Raw genomic sequence first — 18,611 nt, 5'->3', positions numbered from 1 at the left:
TAACTTAAAGAGGAGGACTCCAAGATCTTTTCATGCTGAACTTTTGCCTGTATTTGCAGTGGGTTATTTTTCCTCCCCAAAGGCTTTTCATTGCACTTGCACCCACTGGATTGCATCCTGATTTCCTAAGGTCGTTGATCCGTTTTGTCTATATCTATTGAACTTGATTCCCATCTTCCAAAGTGCCGTCTCAAAACGATGACCTTGTTTTTTCTGCCTTGATTCAGTTCATCAGTAAAAGGTCCCACAATTAATCCTTGTGTGTGGATCCTCGATTCAATGTGCCCTTTCTCTGTACTTTATTTTAACGTCCATCTCCTCCACTAGACTATCAGCTCCTGGAGGGCAGGGATCAAGTCTACCAACACTTGAATTGTACTGTCCCCAGCACCAAATACAGTGCTTTGCACACAGTAAGGGTTAATAATAATGTAATAATAATAATGTTGGTATTTGTTAAGCGCTTACTATGTGCCGAGCACTGTTCTAAGCGCTGGGGTAGACACAGGGGAAGCAGGTTGTCCCACGTGGGGCTCACAGTCTTAATCCCCATTTTACAGATGAGGGAACTGAGGCACAGAGAAGTTAAGTGACTTGCCCACAGTCACACAGCTGACAGGTGGCAGAGCTGGGATTCGAACTCATGAGCCCTGACTCCAAAGCCCGTGCTCTTTCCACTGCGCCAAGGGTTCAATCCATACCATTGATGGACTGTGGACACAAAGTTATCTATGGCTACCTCTGATCCCTCCTTTAGCTATTGACCCAGCCAACTGGATTAGGCTGAAAATCAGACTTTCGAATACTCACAGACAATGATGTGGAGATTCGGTGTTTTCCTAGTGAGCTCTTTGCCAGGCTCTGTCTTGTCAGACTTTAATATTTATTCAGTGACATTTTGCCGGTCTCTAATGACTCCCGGGAAGTTTTCAGAACCACTTTAAAGAATCCCTCATCCTTAAACTTGTGAAGGTTAGGGCAGCAAAATCTTAACTTTCCACGCTTTTAAATTCCAACTTGGACTGGTGAATCCAGGTCAGATTTGCATTGCAGATTGGAGCAGGTGTGCGGGGACCACTGAAGTGGGAAGTTGAGGGTTTAAATTAATTCTGCAAACTCGCGGGCAAGGTTTGCATCGGATTTGTCATGAGAAAAAGCCCCCTTTGCCCAAGTGGAAGAGACAACTCAATCTGCACATGAGCAGAATTAAGACATTTCTGTTGAAATTGAAAATTGTAAAATTTAACAAAGTTGGGTAAAGGTTTATTTCTATTAATGTCTGTCTCCCCATCTAGACTATATGGTCATTATGTGCAGGGAATGTGTCTGTTATATTATTATATCGTATTCTCCAAAGTGCTTAGTACAGTGCTCTGCACACAGTAAGCACTCAATAAATATGATTGACTGACTGACTGTCTGGTTTTCAGAAGAGCCGCCCCTGTCTGGTTCTGATATGGAAGCGGAAAGTCTTTTTCTGTGTTGTCTCCATTTTGGGGGACCTCCGACCCAACTCCCGTCACCGAGTTCTTCGCTGGGATGCAGCGTTGGGCTTCACATTGACCTGGGAGGGCTTAATGGAAAGAGCACGGGCCTGCCAGACGGACGGAACTGAGTTCTAGTCCTGGTTCCGCCTTTGTCTGCTGTATGACCTTGGGCAAATCACTTCACTTTTGTAGGCCTCAGTTACTTCATCTGTAAAATGGAGATTAAGAGTGTGAGGCACATGTGGGACACAGTCTATGCCCAACTGATTAACTTGTATCTACCCCAGCACTTATAATAGTGCTTGGCACATAGTAAGCACTTAACAGATACCACAATTATTATTATTATTATTATTGTTATTAATATAAAGACTCTGCAGAGACAGAGATTAGAGGTCCACTGGAGGAATGCCCCCAGATAGCACAAAATCCTTGTACTCCCACCAGACAGCAACTGTGGTGATCCCCAAGTTACAATATGTATGACATCACATGCCTCTCCCTGTCCGGTATCGGTGAGGAGTGGGAGTGGACCCCTGGCCTATAGGGAGTAGTTCTTTCGGAGGGAGGAAAGAGGGGGAAGTTCATCTTGAAACATTTGTCTCAGATTATTCATTAGAACCACAGTCTGGTTTCTGCAGACATCCATCTTCTTGGGCAGATCATTACCCAGTGCTCAGCTCCACCTGGAAACAAGAGGAGTAAAGGTGTATGACCAGAAATTACAAATTAAATGCTAACCTGTGGCATGTAGAAAAAACCCCTATTTTTTAGTATGCTGTTTGTTAAGTATTTACTGTGTGCCAGGCACTGTTCTAAGCGCTGGGGTAGATATAAGGTAATCCAGTAGGACACAGTCCCTGTCCCACCTGGGGCTCACAGTATTAATCCCCATTTTACAGAGGAGGCAACTGAGGCACAGAGAAGTGAAGTGACTTACCCAAGGTCACAAAGCAGATAAGTGGCAGAGTCAGGATTAGAACCCAGATCTTTCTAATTCCCAGGCCCATGCTCTGTCCACTAGACTAGGCTGCTGCTTCTGTGTTGGCACCAAGGCCCTAAAAACATCCTCTTCTTACTCTCTTTCAGTTTCCCTCCCCTCATGTCCTCTTCCCTCTCCAAGGGGAGATTTGATGTGGGGGCTGGGGAATGTTGATTTGCTTTTTGGAGCTTGGATTTGGGAAGAAAAGGGGAGTCCTTTACCATCGACCTGCCAAAGCTGCTGCTACTGCCATCCACCCCCAAATGTCGCCCTACCTGGGGAGCCGGGGCTCCTCCCCATCTTGCCCATTACCCCAGAAATGCGGGAGGTCTCTGACCAACCGCAACCGGCTTAATGGACAGTTGTCTATGATGGGAACAAACAGTGCCATTCAGCAAATCGGAAATAGTCTCTTTTTGCGAACCTCCGGTCCAACCTTGGCATTTTTCTCAGTGGTTTATTTTGGTTTCTGGGGGTACAGCAATGTGGCTGATTCACGGGCTTGTGGCATCCCTTCTAACTATAGTCTGTGGCTTGAGAGGCGAACGGCAGAGGCTCTCACCAGTGGAGCAGACCACTGCGGTTTCAATGGGAAACCACACTCAGACTCAGTGGTAAGAACCGTAGCCGTGCCCTGTTGAGGATTCGAATTCGTGTCTTCCGGGAATGTGGATCCAGGTTTCTAGTCTTCCCTACACTTTGCTCCCTCACCACTCTGCCCTGATTTTGGTCTTTAAGGCACCGGCCCATTGAAAAATGCATCCAGCCCTATCACCAGCTCAAATCTTCCCCCAGCCCGTTTCTCTGCCAATAGTATGTTGATAATGGTATTGGTGAAGTGTGTCAAGCACTGTTCTAAGCGCCAGGGTAGATACAAGGTAATCAGGTTGGTCACCTTCCTTGTCCCACGTGGGGCTCAGAGTCTTAATCACCATTTTACAGGAGAGGTAACTGAGGCACAGAGAAATGAAGTGATGATGATGGCATTTGTTCAGCGCTTAGTATATGCCAAGCACTGTTCTAAACGCTGGGTTTGATACAAAGTAATCAGATTGTCCCACTTGGGGCTAAGTCTTAATCCCCATTTTACAGATGAGATAACCGAGGCACAGAGACGTTAAGTGCCTCACCCAAAGTCACAAAGCTGATAAGTGGCAGACCTGGGATTAGAACCCACGACCTCTGACTCCCAAGCCTGGGCTCTTGCCACTAGGCCACGCTAATTGACTTGCCCAAAGTCACCCAGCAAACAAGCGTGGGAGCCAGTACTGGAACCCAGGTCCTTCTGACTCCCAGGCTCCTGCTCTATTCATTTGACCATGCCACTTTCCTAAAGTGGCACGTCTTGACCGCAGCAAGCCGAAAGGCGAGCAGAGAGCTGCCCCAAGAATTTCCCATTTGTTCTGGTTCAGTTATGCAGCCTATGTGCCCCGTCACCTCTGCCTTAAGAGTAATCCAGCTCCAAATGGAAAATGTATCTGAAACACCACAGCAGTTTGGGTCTTCACTCCTGTATTGGGCAGTTCAAGGCTGGGACAGGGAGATGGGCATCCCCCTTTTGGTCTGAAGGTCACCCTGTCAGCCCTCTCCCCCGCCCCCGGGGTTCGTTTCTCAGACCTATGGACAGGTGCCCCGGGCCTGACCTCAGACGGAGGGCTGCTGAGAGAGAGAGAGGTCTGGTTGGGGCTGCCAAAGTCCGGCTTGGGCCCGGGTTTCTGCCGTCGCATACCCTGGAAGGTCACTCTAGGCCTGTGCCGACGGTCAGCCCGGCCCAGGGGACTCAGAGTCGATTTTACTTGCTGTATAGAAGAGGTGGTGGGTAGCTCCACAATCCAATAAAGAAAAGTCAAGGCTTTCATTTTGTTAGAGAAGCCACATGGCCTAATGGGAAATAATAATAATAACTGTGCTATTTATTACATGCTTACTATGTACCAGGCACTGAACTAAGCGCCGGGGTAGGTACAAGATAATTGGGTTGGACAAAGTCCCTGCCCCACATAGGGCTCACAGCCTTCATCCCCATTTTCCAGATGAGGTAACTGAGGCCCATTGAATTGAAGTGATTTGCCCAAGGTTACACTCGGCAGAGGTGGGATTAGAATTTGGGTACTTCTGGCTTGCCTGTTGTGTGTCTTTCGAGAAGTCACTCAAATTCTCTGAGCCTCAGTTTCCTCATCTGTTAATTATGCGCTCTCCCACTTAGAATGTGAGCCCCAGGTGGGACAGGGACCGTAGCCGACCTGATTATCTGGCACTTGCCCCATTTAGTAAGCACTTAACTAATATCATAATTGTTATTATCCAGGTGGGGCTCTGAAACCAAATTCTCTTTCCAGCTCTGCTGCCGGCCTGCTGTGTGACCTTAGATAAGTCATTTAACTTTTCTCCTTCGCCAAGTTGGAAGGGAGAGACTAATCTCATGCCTAACTAAAATGTACCACATATCAGAAAACACAGTATTGCCTGAGTATGAGAGCATTGTATTAGGTGTGTGAGGAGCACACAGAAAGAAGTCAAAAACATTTGTCCTTCCCTCGAGAAGTTTAAAGTTAAGGGAGAAGGCAGAAAACCTAAATGGAAAGAAAAGCTATTAATGGTAGACCCTAATGAATAAATCAGTTGATTACAAAGAACAAAGCAGATTAATACAGGCATGCTGAGGAGATAAATCAAAGAGGAGGCGGAAAAAAATCGAGGGTGACCTTCAGCCTGAATACGACTTAATATGACTTGTGGCCTTTTTGTGAATTCTGCTTTGCCTTTTATTGTTGCAGTATATCGAGCTCAGGCAGGACCCAGAGACGCCTGTGGTTTACGGCTTGGGTTCTGTAGGACAGAACTGCCGGGGTCTATAAATGGACGGAAATGCATTTCTGTCTCAGCGATTTTCCCCTGATAGGTTTCAGAATCTAATTTCCATATCGAACTCTATCAGCGTCCCAAACACGACTAAGATCTAACCAATCATATCCCTGGGAGAGAGTGATTTTTTTTTAAAGCTCTGAGGAAGACAGAGACATGGGTCTTTCAAAATGCCATTTTTCAACCTAGATCAAGATGAGAAGCCATAGGCATTTCACCCATTTGGGATTTGGAAACATTTTGTTCTAGAAATCAACATGTTCATACCAGTTTATATTAATTGAGCCAGAGTGAATTGACAGAGAAATGGGTCCATAATGCTTTTCTCGGGCAGCTAGATCAAATGCTTCTGTTGCTCTTACACTGCTTCCGGATAGCTCCATAAAACAACTTGAAATTCTGGGCAATGAAAGAATGGTGTAATTTAACAAAGAGGAGATGCAGGATCATATTAATATCAATTAATCAGTCAATAGTATCTATTGAGTGCTTACTGTGAACTTGTGAGGATGCGATGCGATGGAGGTAGTAGACGTGAATCCAGTCGTCAAGGAGCTTACGATCTAGCAGGAGAGGCAGACGGTAAAATAAATGATTAGTAATTATGGTAATTAGTAAATTTTGGTATTTGTTAAGTGCTTTCTATATGTCAAGCACTGTTCAAGAGTTGGGGTAGATAGAAGTTAACCAGATTGGACACAGTCCCGGTCACACCTGAGGCTCACAGCCTAAGTCGGAGGGAGAACAGGGATTTAAATAGGAGAAAGCAACAGGATGGCATGGCTTGCTAGAGACTTAAGCGAATCCTTTATGGTGAATTAAAGGGGGAATGGGGGGCACATTGCAAGCCACCAAGGCAGAATGCACATGCCATTAAAGCTAAAAATAAAAAAAGGTGCACAACATCCAAGAGAGCAGCAGAATGATGGATTGTTTTTGTTGTTTTGGGGTTTTTTTTAACAGTATTTATTAAGCACTTAGTATGTGCCAGACACTGTAGTAAGCTAATCAGATTGGACATAGTCCCTGTCCAACATGGGCTTTACAGCCTCCATCTCCATTTTACAGATAAGGAAATGGAGGCACAGAAAAGTGAATTGACTTGCCCAAGGTCACCCAGAAGATGTGGCGAAGCCAGAATTAGAACCGAGATCCCCTGATTCCCAAGTCTGTGCCCTTTACACTAGACTACACTGCTCCCACACACTAAGTGCAGTGCTCTGCACAAAGTAAGCACTCAGTGAACGTGATTGATTATTTGTAGATGCAGCGTGGCTCAGTGAAAAGAGCCCGGACTTGGGAGTCAAAGGTCATGGGTTCGATTCCCGGCTCTGCCACTTGTCAGCTGTGTGACTGTGGGCAAGTCATTTAACTTCTCTGCCTCAGTTACCTCATCTGTAAAATGGGGATTAAGACTGTGAGCCCCATGTGGGACAACCGGATTACCCTGTATCTATCCCAGCGCTTAGAACAGTGCTCTGCACATAGTAAGCGCTTAGCAAATACCAACATTATTATTATTATTTTTTTTCACACTGATTGAAAAGAGGGTCCGTAGAAAACAGACCAACCTGGCAGACAGCAAACAGGACAGGATTTATTCTCCTTGAGCAGATACTCTGCATAGGGGAAACCAAAATGCAAGCTCTGAGGTAGATCTATGCTCTGCTTAGAACAAAGGCATTAGGACAGCAACGAGTTTAATCCGGATGAGCACACAGTATAAAAAGGAGTGAAGGTCTTATTAATAATAGTAATAATTGTGGTATTTGTTAAGCGCTTACTATGTGCCAGGCACTGTACTAAACACTGGGGTAGATACAAAATAATCAGGTTGGGCACCGTCCCTGTCCCACATGGGGCTCACAGTCTTAATCCCCAGAAGTAACTGAGGTACAGAGGAGTTAAGCGACCTCTCCACGGTCACACAGCAGACAAGTGGCAGAGCCGGAATCAGAACCCAGGGCCTTGTGACTCCCAGGTCTGTGCTCTATCCAATAGAGCACGCTTCTTCTTCTGTGTCTTTTCAGCCACACCCCCAAAACCAGATATATGCTTGTTGTCAGTAGTGCCGTCTGAAAGCAAAGGCAGCCGTTTATCAATGTATCTTTGTTTCCCGAAAAAATAAACGATTTTCACAGATGACTTTTCCAAGCATATTAAGGGTAGAGCTATTATTAAATGCGTAGATATTTTAAAATGAATCCAGCCCTCCTTTTAGAGGGAGAGTGAGAGGTTTTTCCACATTAAAGATGTAGTTTTTTAAGGGTTGAAGTATCATAGATGTGGTTGATGTGGACTCCAAGTATTTTCTCTGACTCTTTCCTGGTTGGACGTTGTGGATGTGCACAGGTCTGTATCCCCTTTAATTCACCATAAAGAATTTGCTTAAGTCTCTAGCAAGTATTCAGTATTCAGTCAATATTTATTGAGTGCTTATTGTGTGCCAGGCACTGTACTAAGTGCTTGGGAGCGTACAATCCAATAGAGTAAAATACGTTTCTTGTCCATAAGAAAATTATCATCTGGGGGGAGGCAAACATTAATATTAAATGAATAAATACATTATAGATATATGCCTAAGTGCTGTAGGGCTGAGGGTGGGGTGAATATCAAGTGCTTAAAGGATAAAGATCCAAATGCATAGACAATGCAGAAGGAAGGGTGACTCACAAAAAAGAGGGCTCAACTGGGGAAGGCTTTCTGGAGGAATATGTTTTACAACTCTGTTATATTGTACTTTCTCAAGTGCTCAGTCCAGTGCTCTGCACACAGAAAGTGCTTAATAAATTCCACTGATTGCCCAAGGTCACACAGCAGAAAAGTGGGTTGGGCTGACTTAATAACAATTATGGCACTTATAAAGCACTTACTATATGCCATGTGCTGTTCTAATCACTGGGGTAGATACAAGTAAACCGGGTTAGATACCTGTCCCACATGGGGCTGACAGTCTCGATCCCCATTTTACAGATGAGGGAACTGAGGCCCAGAGAAGTGAAATGACTTGCTGAAGGAAACACAGTGGACATGTGGAAAGAGCTGGGATTAGAACCCAGGTCCGCCTGACTCCCAGGCCTGGGCTCTGTCCTCTAAGCCACAAACCATTTCACTAGGTCTCACGGCATGGCCACGTGGCACGCATGATGACATCGTGTGGACCACAGGGTGGGGGGAAGTCCACCGAGTGTCCAAATCTGGCCCTGCCTTCTGGCTCCGGGGTCACTGGGGGGTCTCTGGCCTTGCCCCATCTGGGGCCCTTGGAAGCCGGTTGGGGTGATAGTGACTGATCAGGAATAACTGATGAGGAATTGCTGTAACAAAGGGGAGGCAGCTGGGCATAAGGAAAAGAGCACATCATTGGGAGTCAGGAGACCCGAGTTTGAGCCCAAGCTCTGCCAAGGGCCTGCTGGGTGACCTTGGGTGAGTCACTTAACCTCCCTGACCCTTACAGTGCTCTGCACGTAGTAGACTCTCAATAAATGCCATTCATTGATTGACCCAGTTTCCTCATCTATAAAATAGGGATGCAGGAACAGGGGACAGGGATCGTTTCTGACCTGATTATCTCATCCTTACCCCGGCGCCCAGCTCATTGGAAGCACAGTGAATGCCATAATTAATTGAATTTAATGATAAATTATGCAGGAATTTGATTTAATTTTTATTCTTTTTTTTTTCTTCTCACAGGCGGGGACCGAGATCGGATGACAGCCAACCATGAGACCTACCTCCTCATGGCGAGCACACAGAATGACATGGAAGACTGGGTGAAGTCGATCCGCAGAGTTATCTGGGCACCCTTTGGAGGAGGTGAGTGCCCACCACGTCCCCTGAAAGACATCTACTGAGTGGTATAGAAGCATCGCTGCCTCAGTCTTCCCCATCTGTGTCTTGGGGAGAAGGCTGCTCAATCAATCAATCAATCAATGATATATATTGAGTACTGACCACCCACTGCCTCCCTCATGAGAACTAATGGATTATGATCTAGAAGAGAGAGCACGGGCCTGGGAGTCAGAAGGACTTGGGTTTTAATCCTGGAGATTGGGCAAGTTGTTTCACTTTTTTTTTTTGGTGGTATTTGTTTAGCACTTACTATATGCCAGGCCCTGTTCTAAGCACTGGGGCAGCTACAAGATAATCAGGTTGGACCCAGTCCCTGTCGCACATGGGGCTCACAGTCTTAATCCCCACTTATCAGATGAGGTAACTGAGACACAGAGAAGTGAAGTGACTTGCCCGAGGTCAAACATAGCGGACAAGTGGCAGAGTCGAGACTAGGTCCCAGGTCCTTCTGACTCCCAGGCTCATTTCTCTGGGCCTCAGTTACCTCTACTGTAAAATGGGAATGAAGACTGTCAGTCCCATATGGACAGGGACTATTATCCACCAATTATCCTGATTATCACATATCTACCCCAGTGCTTAAAAAAGTGCCTGGCACATAATAAATGCTCAACAAACACCATAAAAAAACTAGCGTTGGAGGGGGAATAAGCACAGTGTATGTTTGCTGCTTCAAAAGTGAAATGCCATCCTTGTCTCCTGAACACAGCCTGGCTCAACTGCTCTGTGAATTGGTGGAGGAGAAAAAATAATTTCTTGATCACCCTCTTGCCCCCTATCCTTTCCATTCTCTCCCTCTTCCTTGTCTTTTCTCTCTCTGTTCTCCCCACATCTCTCCTGCCCGCTGCTTTTGATTAAACACATATGTGCTGATTCAGAGACAAGGAGCGGGTAAGGGATGGGAAATCGAGCCAGTGGTGGCAGGGGGTTGCTTCTTTCACTGGCGGTCAGCAGTTATCGGAAGGGAGTGAGTGGTAGCTGCGGATGAACTCCAGCCAAGAACTCTGCTGACTTGGGGGAGGGGAGGGGAGGTGCAGCTGTCTTTGTCAGGGTTTGAGGATGGCTAATCAATCAATTCATCAATCATATTTATGGAGCACTTGCAGAGCACCGTCATATAAGAATATAAGAAAGTTGGTAGACAAAGCTCCCTGCCTTGAACTGTAAACCCTAGACTGTAAGATCGCTGAGGGCAGGGAATGTGTCTGTTATAGTGTTACATTGTATTCTCCCAAGCACTTTATGCAGTGTTCGGTGCACAATAAGGGCTCAATAAATACGACTGGCTGGCTGACTGACTGCCCACGACGAGGTTATAAATTACAGATGTGGGCACAAGGGCTGTGGGGCAGAAGGAGGGTTGAATAGAGGTAGGAAATCCAAGTGCAGAGGCGATGCCGAAGGGAGTGGGAGAAGAAGAAACAAGGGCTCAGTCAGGGATGGCTCCAAGCACCTCGCTGGGCCGACAGACATGCAGTGGCAAGAAGGGCAATGAAATCTGGACAGGGTGACTTTGACCTCCTAGCCCAGACCTGCCTGAGGGCAGAAGGAGGTTTTCCTGGGGATCAGATCAGTCACCCAGACACAATGATGTGGTAATGGAGCTAGGTTTCAGCAGAATGCCAGAATGGCTCCAGGATTTCTCTTGATTTCCAAGAGAAACGGTTCATTGGTGGGTAGTCAAGGGGGCCCAGTTGGAAACAGTGGTGCCTAGTGGAGAGAGCCTGGGCCTGGGAGCTAAAAGACCTGGGTTCTAGTCCCAGCTCTGACACATGCCTGTTTGTGTGTGTGATCTCAGGCAAATCACGTCACTTCTCTGTGCCTCAGTTACCTCAACTGCAAAATGGGGATTCAGTACCAATTCTCCCTCCTATTTAAACTGTGAGCTCCATATGGTACAAAGACTGAATCTGACCTGATTTGGGGGGCGGAGGAAGGAGTTTTAGGGTATTTGTTAAGTGCTTACTATGTGCCGGGCACTGTACTAAGTTCTGATTAACTTGCATCTACCTCAGCAGTTAGAGCAGTGCTTTACACATAGTAAGCACTTAAAAAATACCATTGAAAAAGACTGATCTATTCAACTGGACACTACCCTCTGTCCTTCGCCTCATTCTGTGGGCAAGGGGAAGTGAGGCAGGTGCCTGAGTGTGGTTTGTGTGTGTGTGTGTGTGTGTGTGTGCACGCGCGCATGCGTATGTGTCTGTTACCTGCCAAGAGCCTGTCTAGTGGAAAAAGCGTGGGCCTGAGAATCAGGGCACTTGGGTTCTAATCCCAGATTTGCCACTTGCCTGCTATGTGATTGTGGATGTCACTTAACCTCTCTGTGTCTCAGTTTCCTTGCCTGTAAAATGGGGACTCAGCAACTCTTCTTCCCTCTTAGGCTGCGAGCCCCTTGAGGGACAGGGACTCTGTCCAACCTGATTGTCTTGTATGGACCCCAACACTTAGTGCAGTGCTTGGCACATAATGCTTAACAAATACCACAGTTGCCACTATTATTATCATTATTGCACAAGTCAAGTATCCACAGCCTCATGAGATAGTTGTCAGACTGGGGATCTGTTCATATCATTTGGATGTAGGCACTCAGAACTGCTCACAGATGTTCCAAAGGAACACTGAGCCCTGTTTTTCCATGGACTGAGCTAGGCATAAAAAAAATACTTGTACCTCTAAATGCCATAAAATAATAATAATAATGGTGATGATGGTGCTTAGCACAGTCCTATTTCCTGGGGATCATCAAATCATTCACAGTCCGTCCTACAAGGGGCTCACAGCCTAAGTGGGAGAGAGAACAGGTATTTTATCCCCCATTTACAGCTGAGAAGTAGCGTGGCATAGTGGATAGAGCACGGGCCTGGGAGTCAGAAGATCATGGGTTCTAATCCTGGCTCTGCCACTTGTCTGCTGTGTGACCTTGAGCAAGTCACTCCTCTTCTCTGTGCCTCAGTTACCTCATCTGTAAAATGGGGATTGAGATTGTGATCTCCACTTGGGACAACTCGATTTGCTTGTATCCTCTCCAGTGCTTAGTACAGTGCCTGGCACATAGTAAGCACTTAACAAACACCATTATTATTATGATTAGGAAACTGAGGCATGGAACAGTTCATGAATTGCCCAAGGTCTGCTGGGTGCTGGGAGGACCTGTCAGAATGGGAAAGTGTGAGTCCTCCTTTCCCTCCTGGAGTTTACAGTCTAGCAGAACTGAGATGGGGAGGGGGAGGGTTAAGTTTGCTTAAACAAGGAATTTGCATAGAGTGAGTCAGAAGTTGGACTTGATTTATAAAAAATTTTGGCATGAAACCTGAAATGTTTATATTGTTTCCTATTAGAGAAAACAGCTACGGTAGCTAAAAACGACTTCTTGGTTCAGTTTTTTTTTCTTCCCCCGACTGCGGATAGCATTTTCCGGCTATCAGATTAGTCCATGGGTTCACGGCCTTGGAGGAAAGCATAATGAAAACAAAAAACCCTGGGTGATTTCAAGAGTCTCACTCCCAGCATCAACATTTATTCTGTCCTTCTCCTGAGCCATAATGATGGATTATTATTGTTGTTACATTTATTAAGCGCTTTCTGGGTGTCGATCACTATGCTAAGCACAGGGGTCGATATCAGAGAGTCAAACCAGACGCAGTCTCTGTCCCGCCCAAATCTCGTAGTCTGAAAGGTAAGGAGAGGTAGGTATTTTATTCCCATTTGACAGATGAGGAAGCAGAGGCTCAGGAAAGTTAAGTGCTTCCCCAAGGTCACACAGAAGTCCATGCTGCACTGGCTGGAAGGGGTCCAGGAGCCAGTCCCTGGCTTGAGCCGGAGCCAGATGAGGCAGTGTTGGTTATGATGGGTGGCCCTGGAGTAATAATAATAATAATAATGGTATTTGTTAACTCTGTGCGAAGCACCGTTTTAAGCACTGGAATAGATATAAGGTAAGCAGGTTGTCCCACGTAGGGCTCACAGTCTTAATCCTCATTTTACAGATGAGGTAACTGGGGCACAGAGAAGCTAAGTGACTTGCCCACGGTCACACAGCTGACAAGTGGGGGGAGCCAGGATTACAGCTTAGCCTAGTGGAAAGAGCCCGGGCCTGGGACTCAGAGTACCTGGGTTCTAATCCCAGCTCCTCCACTAGTCTGCTGCATGACCTGTGTGCTTTAACTTCTCTGTCCCTCGGTTTCCTCCTCTGTAAAATGGCGATTCAGTATGTGTTCTCCTTCCTAGTCTGTGCACTCACATGGGACAGGGATTGTGCCTGACCTGCTTATCTTGAATCTACTGCAGAGCTTAATAAAGCACTTGGCACATAGACAGTGCTCAATGAATACCACATTTGCTTTTTGCCCCGGGTTGATGCCGCTGACCTGTAGGATGGACACTGAGGCTCAGAGACGGAGTCCTCCTCTAACTAGTGTCTGAGGCCAGTAACGGCCCGGAGCTGTGGGCCTGGAGGTCGCAGGCTGAGGGGTGGGTCGTAAACCTCCCCCACCCGTCCTCTGGGTGACCTTGGACAAGTCATTTCATTTCTCTGAGCCTCAGTTACCTCATCTGTCAAATGGCGATTAAGACTGTGAGCTCCATGTGGTACCTGAACTGTCTCCAACCTGATTAGCTTGCTATCTATCCCAATGCTGATTACAGTGCCTGGCAAATAGTAAGCGCTCAACAAGTATGATAAAAAACAGAATGTCTCCATGTTGCTCACAGGAGCTCGTGGAGTGCAAGGAGCCCCTGATGTGGAGGGGAGTTCCTGATGTCACAGCAGGCCAGGTCTTTCAATGATTAACCCAACGATGAAATTGTTCATTAAATTGGTCTGGGAGCTTGGAGGTGAGCTGTCCAGGGAGGAAGGAGGAGGGGAAGGTCAGAAATCCTGCCCAAGACTGTGTCTGAACCAGACGTTTTAGGAAGGAACAAGGCTCCAGTCCCGTTGATACGTGCCTGCACCCCTAATTCTTGCCTTGTTTTGACTTAGAGGGGAATCTAGAAGAATCCATGCAATTCCTCTGGTGGGACCTTCCTCTGGGGAGAATTTGGAGCTCCAACCATGCTCCCCAACTCAGGAAGCCCCAAGGGGCAGCAGTGGTGGAAATGGGAATGAAGGGGAGGCGGGAAGGGACCAGGAAGTTTCAGCCTGTGGTTGGGGAGCTGGATCTAGGGGGAGAGAGGCTGATCCAGTTAAGCCACCCGCAGGATGACTTGAAGTCAACTCAAAGTCAAAAGGAGGAGAAAAATTAAAATATCAACATTGCAGCGGAGTTCAGTGGACTTCTCCCCTCCCCCTTGCTTTTTCCTTCACATCGTTGCTGCTGCACCTGGTGCATGTGACCGATTGGAACTGAAGGCGACCGTGACAGAGGTGGCGGCAGTGGGAATTCTACCAGCAGCCCTGCTCGGCATTCCCCGGGAAAAGGGAAAGGAGGACGAGGAGGGGAGAGAGGGGTCTTAGAGGACGAACACCGGCCTCCCAGCCGTCCCTTCGACAGGGCACCGGAACCCTCCTAGCGGCAGTTCAGCCCAGCTCCTCTCTTGCCTCTGACGCATCCCCTCCAGGAGATGAGGGAGTTTGAAGATAGGAAAAAAAACCCCTCCAGATTTCTCTCCAGAGATTCCTGGTCATCCTGTCCCCTGACAGGTCATTGATTATGTAAAGGACCGTGATGGAAAGAAACAGGTCGTCAGAGGGTGATTTTTTTTCTCTTCTCCTCTGGCTGAGAGAAAGGGTGTCAGAAAGAAGACCCTCGGGTATCCTTGAGTAGAAGGTGGTCTTTGGGCTGGTTCTCATCTTCCCCTTCACGTGGACGTCTGCCAGCTTTTGCCAGAGGAATCTGACCCACCCCCTCCCTTCCAGTTGAGGAGACCGTTCTTCTTTAAAAAAAAAAAAAAACTCACAGCGTCTGCCGTTGGAATCGAAGAGGTAGCTGGCTTCCCCGCTGCTGTTCTATTGCGGGGACGTTTCAGCATGCCTGCTGGTCTCCCCGCAGAAACGGGCAAAACGACAGTGGACCATCACTCCGGGACCTGGCCGAGACGCCAGGGGGCCTCCAAGGGGCCCAGGGCGAGCCGGGGTGTGGCCAGGCCGGACCACCGGGGACCGGGTGGTCAGGTGCCCGAGGGCAGGAGGCAGAGCTCCAGACCCAGAATCTGAACCCCGAGCGCAGTGATGAGCTGTCATTGACGACCCCAGAAGAGGAGAAAGAGGAGGCTGGGGTTGGGCCCCGAAGCCCGAAGGATGCCTGAAGACAGGAACAGCAGGGGGCTCTCCCCAGGGGCTTTGGTCGCACCCCCTTTCATTCCCAAGACCGCCTACAGGAGAATCAAGAGGTGTTTCAGTTTTCGGAAAGGTAGGTCGCCTAGGTCTTGTAGAGCCCGGGCAGCATTGTTGCAGGTGGAGAGCCAGGGGTGGCGGGAGCAGATGGGATGCAGTTGTACGACAGCCTTCCGCCGGCTGAGTTGTGTCCTTGGACTTCTGAATTCCCGGAGCAAGTTTCATAGTGACTTTCCTGGGATTGGATTCGGTGGATGGGTCTTCCCGCACAACAGTACTGGGGTCGTTCCAAGCGACAGTTCTAAGCAAGGGACATCCCAGTGAAGGAGCACGGGCCTGAAGGTCAGAGGACCTAGGTTCTAATTCCAGCTCTACTACGTGCCTGCTGTGTGACCTTGGACCAGTCACTTAAATTCTCGGTGCCGCAGTTTCCTCGTCTGTAAAATGCCAGGGCGGGCGGGGGTTGATACCCATTCTCCTTCCAAGCAGCGGGGACTAGTGGATAGAGCTCAGGCCTGGGAGTCAGAAGGACCTGGGTTCTAGTCTCGGCTCTGCCGTTTGTCTGCTGTGTGACTTTGGGCAAGTCGCTTCACTTCTCTGGGCCTCAGTTACCTCATCTGTAAAATGGCAATTAAGGCTGTGAGCCTCATGTGGGACAGAGACTGGGTCCAATCCAATTTGCTCATATACACCCTAGGGCTTAGTACAGTGCTTGGAACATTGTGAGCACTTAAATACCACATTTATTATCATTTTACTAGACTGTGAACCCTATGTGGGACTGGGATTGTGTCTGATCTGATGACCTTGTGTCTACCTTAGCGCTTAGTACAGTGGCACCTAGTAAATGCTTAACAAATCCCATTATTTTTATTGTTATTTATAAGCCTTCAGACATCTAAAATCAGCCAAAGTGGAAAGAGATCTGACTTCCAACATCTATAACTCTCCAAGGAATGTGGGAAGATGAAAGCTCCGGGCATCCACTGATACCCTGGGCTCAGAGGGATCTGGGAGACCCCTGGCTGGAACTTCTGCTGGGCATCTTTCAAATTCACCCCCATTAGTGGATTAATTTAATTTAATGGAGGCCATTTAAGTCTTTGCCTCCAATCCAACATTCTGCATTTACTGTGTGCAGAGCGCTGTATTAAGCGCTTGGGAAACTACACTGTAATATTGATCTCTGCCCACAAGAAGCTTACAATTTAGAGGCCTCAGCTGCACCCTGTTGATTGGCAGGGTCCAGGCCCAGCTCACCTTCCCCAGGGGGCAGAGAAGCCATGGACACAGGAAGCGGGACATGTAATCTGCTGGTGAGGCCAACACAGGAATTGGCCTCGGGTGGTCACTTCTTTGGGTGAAAGCGATAGTGGTGGTGATGGTGGATATTTGGTAAGCACTAAGTGCCAAGGACTGTACTAGATTCAAGATCATCAGGGCTGAGGTAGATTCAAGATGATCAGGCCGGCCATGGTCCCTGTCCCACGTGGGGCTCACACATTAAGGAGAAGGAAGAAATGCCGTAGATGTAGAAACCCCATTTTTACAGCTGAACTCAGGCACTGTGGGAGGAGCATTAACACTTTCCATCCATTAGGGATCAGGTTAGAGCAATGTAGAAGTAAGTACAAGAAGACCTCAAGCTTCTTGAAAGAGTTAATACTCCTCCCAGAGTTGCTAAGTTATTACCCCCGGTGCCAGGTAGGAGTGGGTTCAGTGATAATGCCCATTACAGTCTCTCGTGGGAACTACCTAGTCCTGAAAGGGAAAGGGTGAGAGCCATGATACCTAAATCTCTTAAATGCCGGAAACATGTCCAGCTTGGAGGCAGAGGGAGTGTAAAATCACCAGCTGCAGTGAAATTTGGGGGTCATCTGAGGATTCTACTTTTCCATGTTTAATCTCATCCATCATCACGGGGCCCGAGATTGGATCTCCACCATTAGGCCCCCTTTTTTTCAGGAATTCAGCAGTCTTTTATCAATTACTCTTGAGCCCCCTTGAAAGGTGTGGAAATTTAATCTAGCAGAATCCACAGCTTTTTAATGGGAGGAGATGATTAGTCAATCAATCAATTGTATTTATGGACTGCTTACTGTGTGCAGAGCACTGTATTAAGCATTTGGGAGAGTAGAATATAACAGAGTTAGTAGATGCTCCCTGACCTCAGTAAGAATTTATGTATGTATTTATTTATTGAATGGTATTTGTTAAGCACTTACTATGTGCTAGAACTGTACTAAGCACTCGGGTAGATACATAATCAGGTTGGTGACAGTTCCTATCCAACAAGGGAATCACAGCCTTAATCCCCATTTTACAGATGGGGTAACTGAGGCAGAGAAGTCCCAAGGCCACATACAAGGGACCAGTGGTGGAGTCAGGATTAGAACCCAGGACCTTTTGACTCCCAGGCCCATGCTACTTCTCAAACCTCATTCATAATTTTTGTCAAATTGAAATTGCCCGTGATGTAGTTAAGGAAGGCATCTTAGCATATCACAGACCCACAAACTGAAAAGTCAAGGGCCTGGTAGTGGGAGGTCAGCCCAAGGTCACTGTTGGCCAGCAGAGAGTCCAGAAGAAAAGGGGAATCCCATGATCCTGTGCAGGCCAGCACCTCACCCTTTCCCATGGGACTGAACACCTCGGGCCCAGAAATAGCTCTGGCCACGTTTGATTCCATGAAGTTGGTGTGTGTTTTCTGCCATTGCCGAGCAGACAGCCCCTCAGACCCAAAGGGAAGAGGGGCACAGACGCCTCCCTCTAGTTCTCATGCTTTCCTTACAGGGCCGCTGGGGACATATCCCCTCATGTCCAGGCCATGGGTCATGCTAGTTTGCATCTTAAACACAAAGTGAAGAACAGCAGGCATGAAGAAATGATTTGCAGGCAAGAGTCGGAGCTGGGATTAAGAAGCAGCATGGTCTAGTGGTTAGAGCATGGGCCTGGGAGTCAGAAGAACAACAGTTCTAATCCCGACTCTGCCATTTGTCTGCTGTGTGACCTTGGGCAAGCTCTTAACTGCTCTGAGCCTCAATTACTTCATCTGTTAAAAGGGGATTAAGAGTGAGAGTCCCTTATAGGACTGTGACCAACCTAACTAACTTGTATCTACCCCAGTGCTTAGTAAATGCTTAATAAATAGCAG

General features: G+C 47.5%; 1 protein-coding gene and 1 long non-coding RNA gene across 12 annotated transcripts in view; one reads left to right on the top strand and one right to left on the bottom strand.

The window, feature by feature from the left end:
• The window catches only part of ARHGAP24 (Rho GTPase activating protein 24), a 299,225-nt gene that overhangs the window by 259,151 nt on the left and 21,463 nt on the right, over positions 1–18,611 (top strand). For 10 of the 11 annotated variants that reach the window (XM_029077189.2, XM_029077192.2, XM_029077188.2 and 7 more), the window contains one exon: positions 9,025–9,147. In XM_029077189.2, the coding sequence (XP_028933022.1) occupies positions 9,025–9,147 (123 nt within the window). Of the gene's footprint in view, positions 1–9,024; positions 9,148–15,402; positions 15,534–18,611 lie in introns of those variants that run through there. The other variant, XM_029077194.2, reaches the window with a different exon arrangement.
• Positions 1,877–15,162, bottom strand: LOC114815684. Its single transcript, XR_003763487.2, has 3 exons — positions 15,082–15,162; positions 5,829–5,897; positions 1,877–2,173 (listed from the first exon to the last, which is right to left on the bottom strand). It is a non-coding gene; the product is annotated as an uncharacterized LOC114815684 (long non-coding RNA).

Source organism: Ornithorhynchus anatinus, chromosome 12 (genome assembly GCF_004115215.2).
Source record: "Ornithorhynchus anatinus isolate Pmale09 chromosome 12, mOrnAna1.pri.v4, whole genome shotgun sequence".
In the NCBI taxonomy this organism is placed as follows: Eukaryota; Metazoa; Chordata; class Mammalia; order Monotremata; family Ornithorhynchidae; genus Ornithorhynchus; species Ornithorhynchus anatinus.
This window is presented reverse-complemented; position numbering and strand designations above follow the sequence as displayed.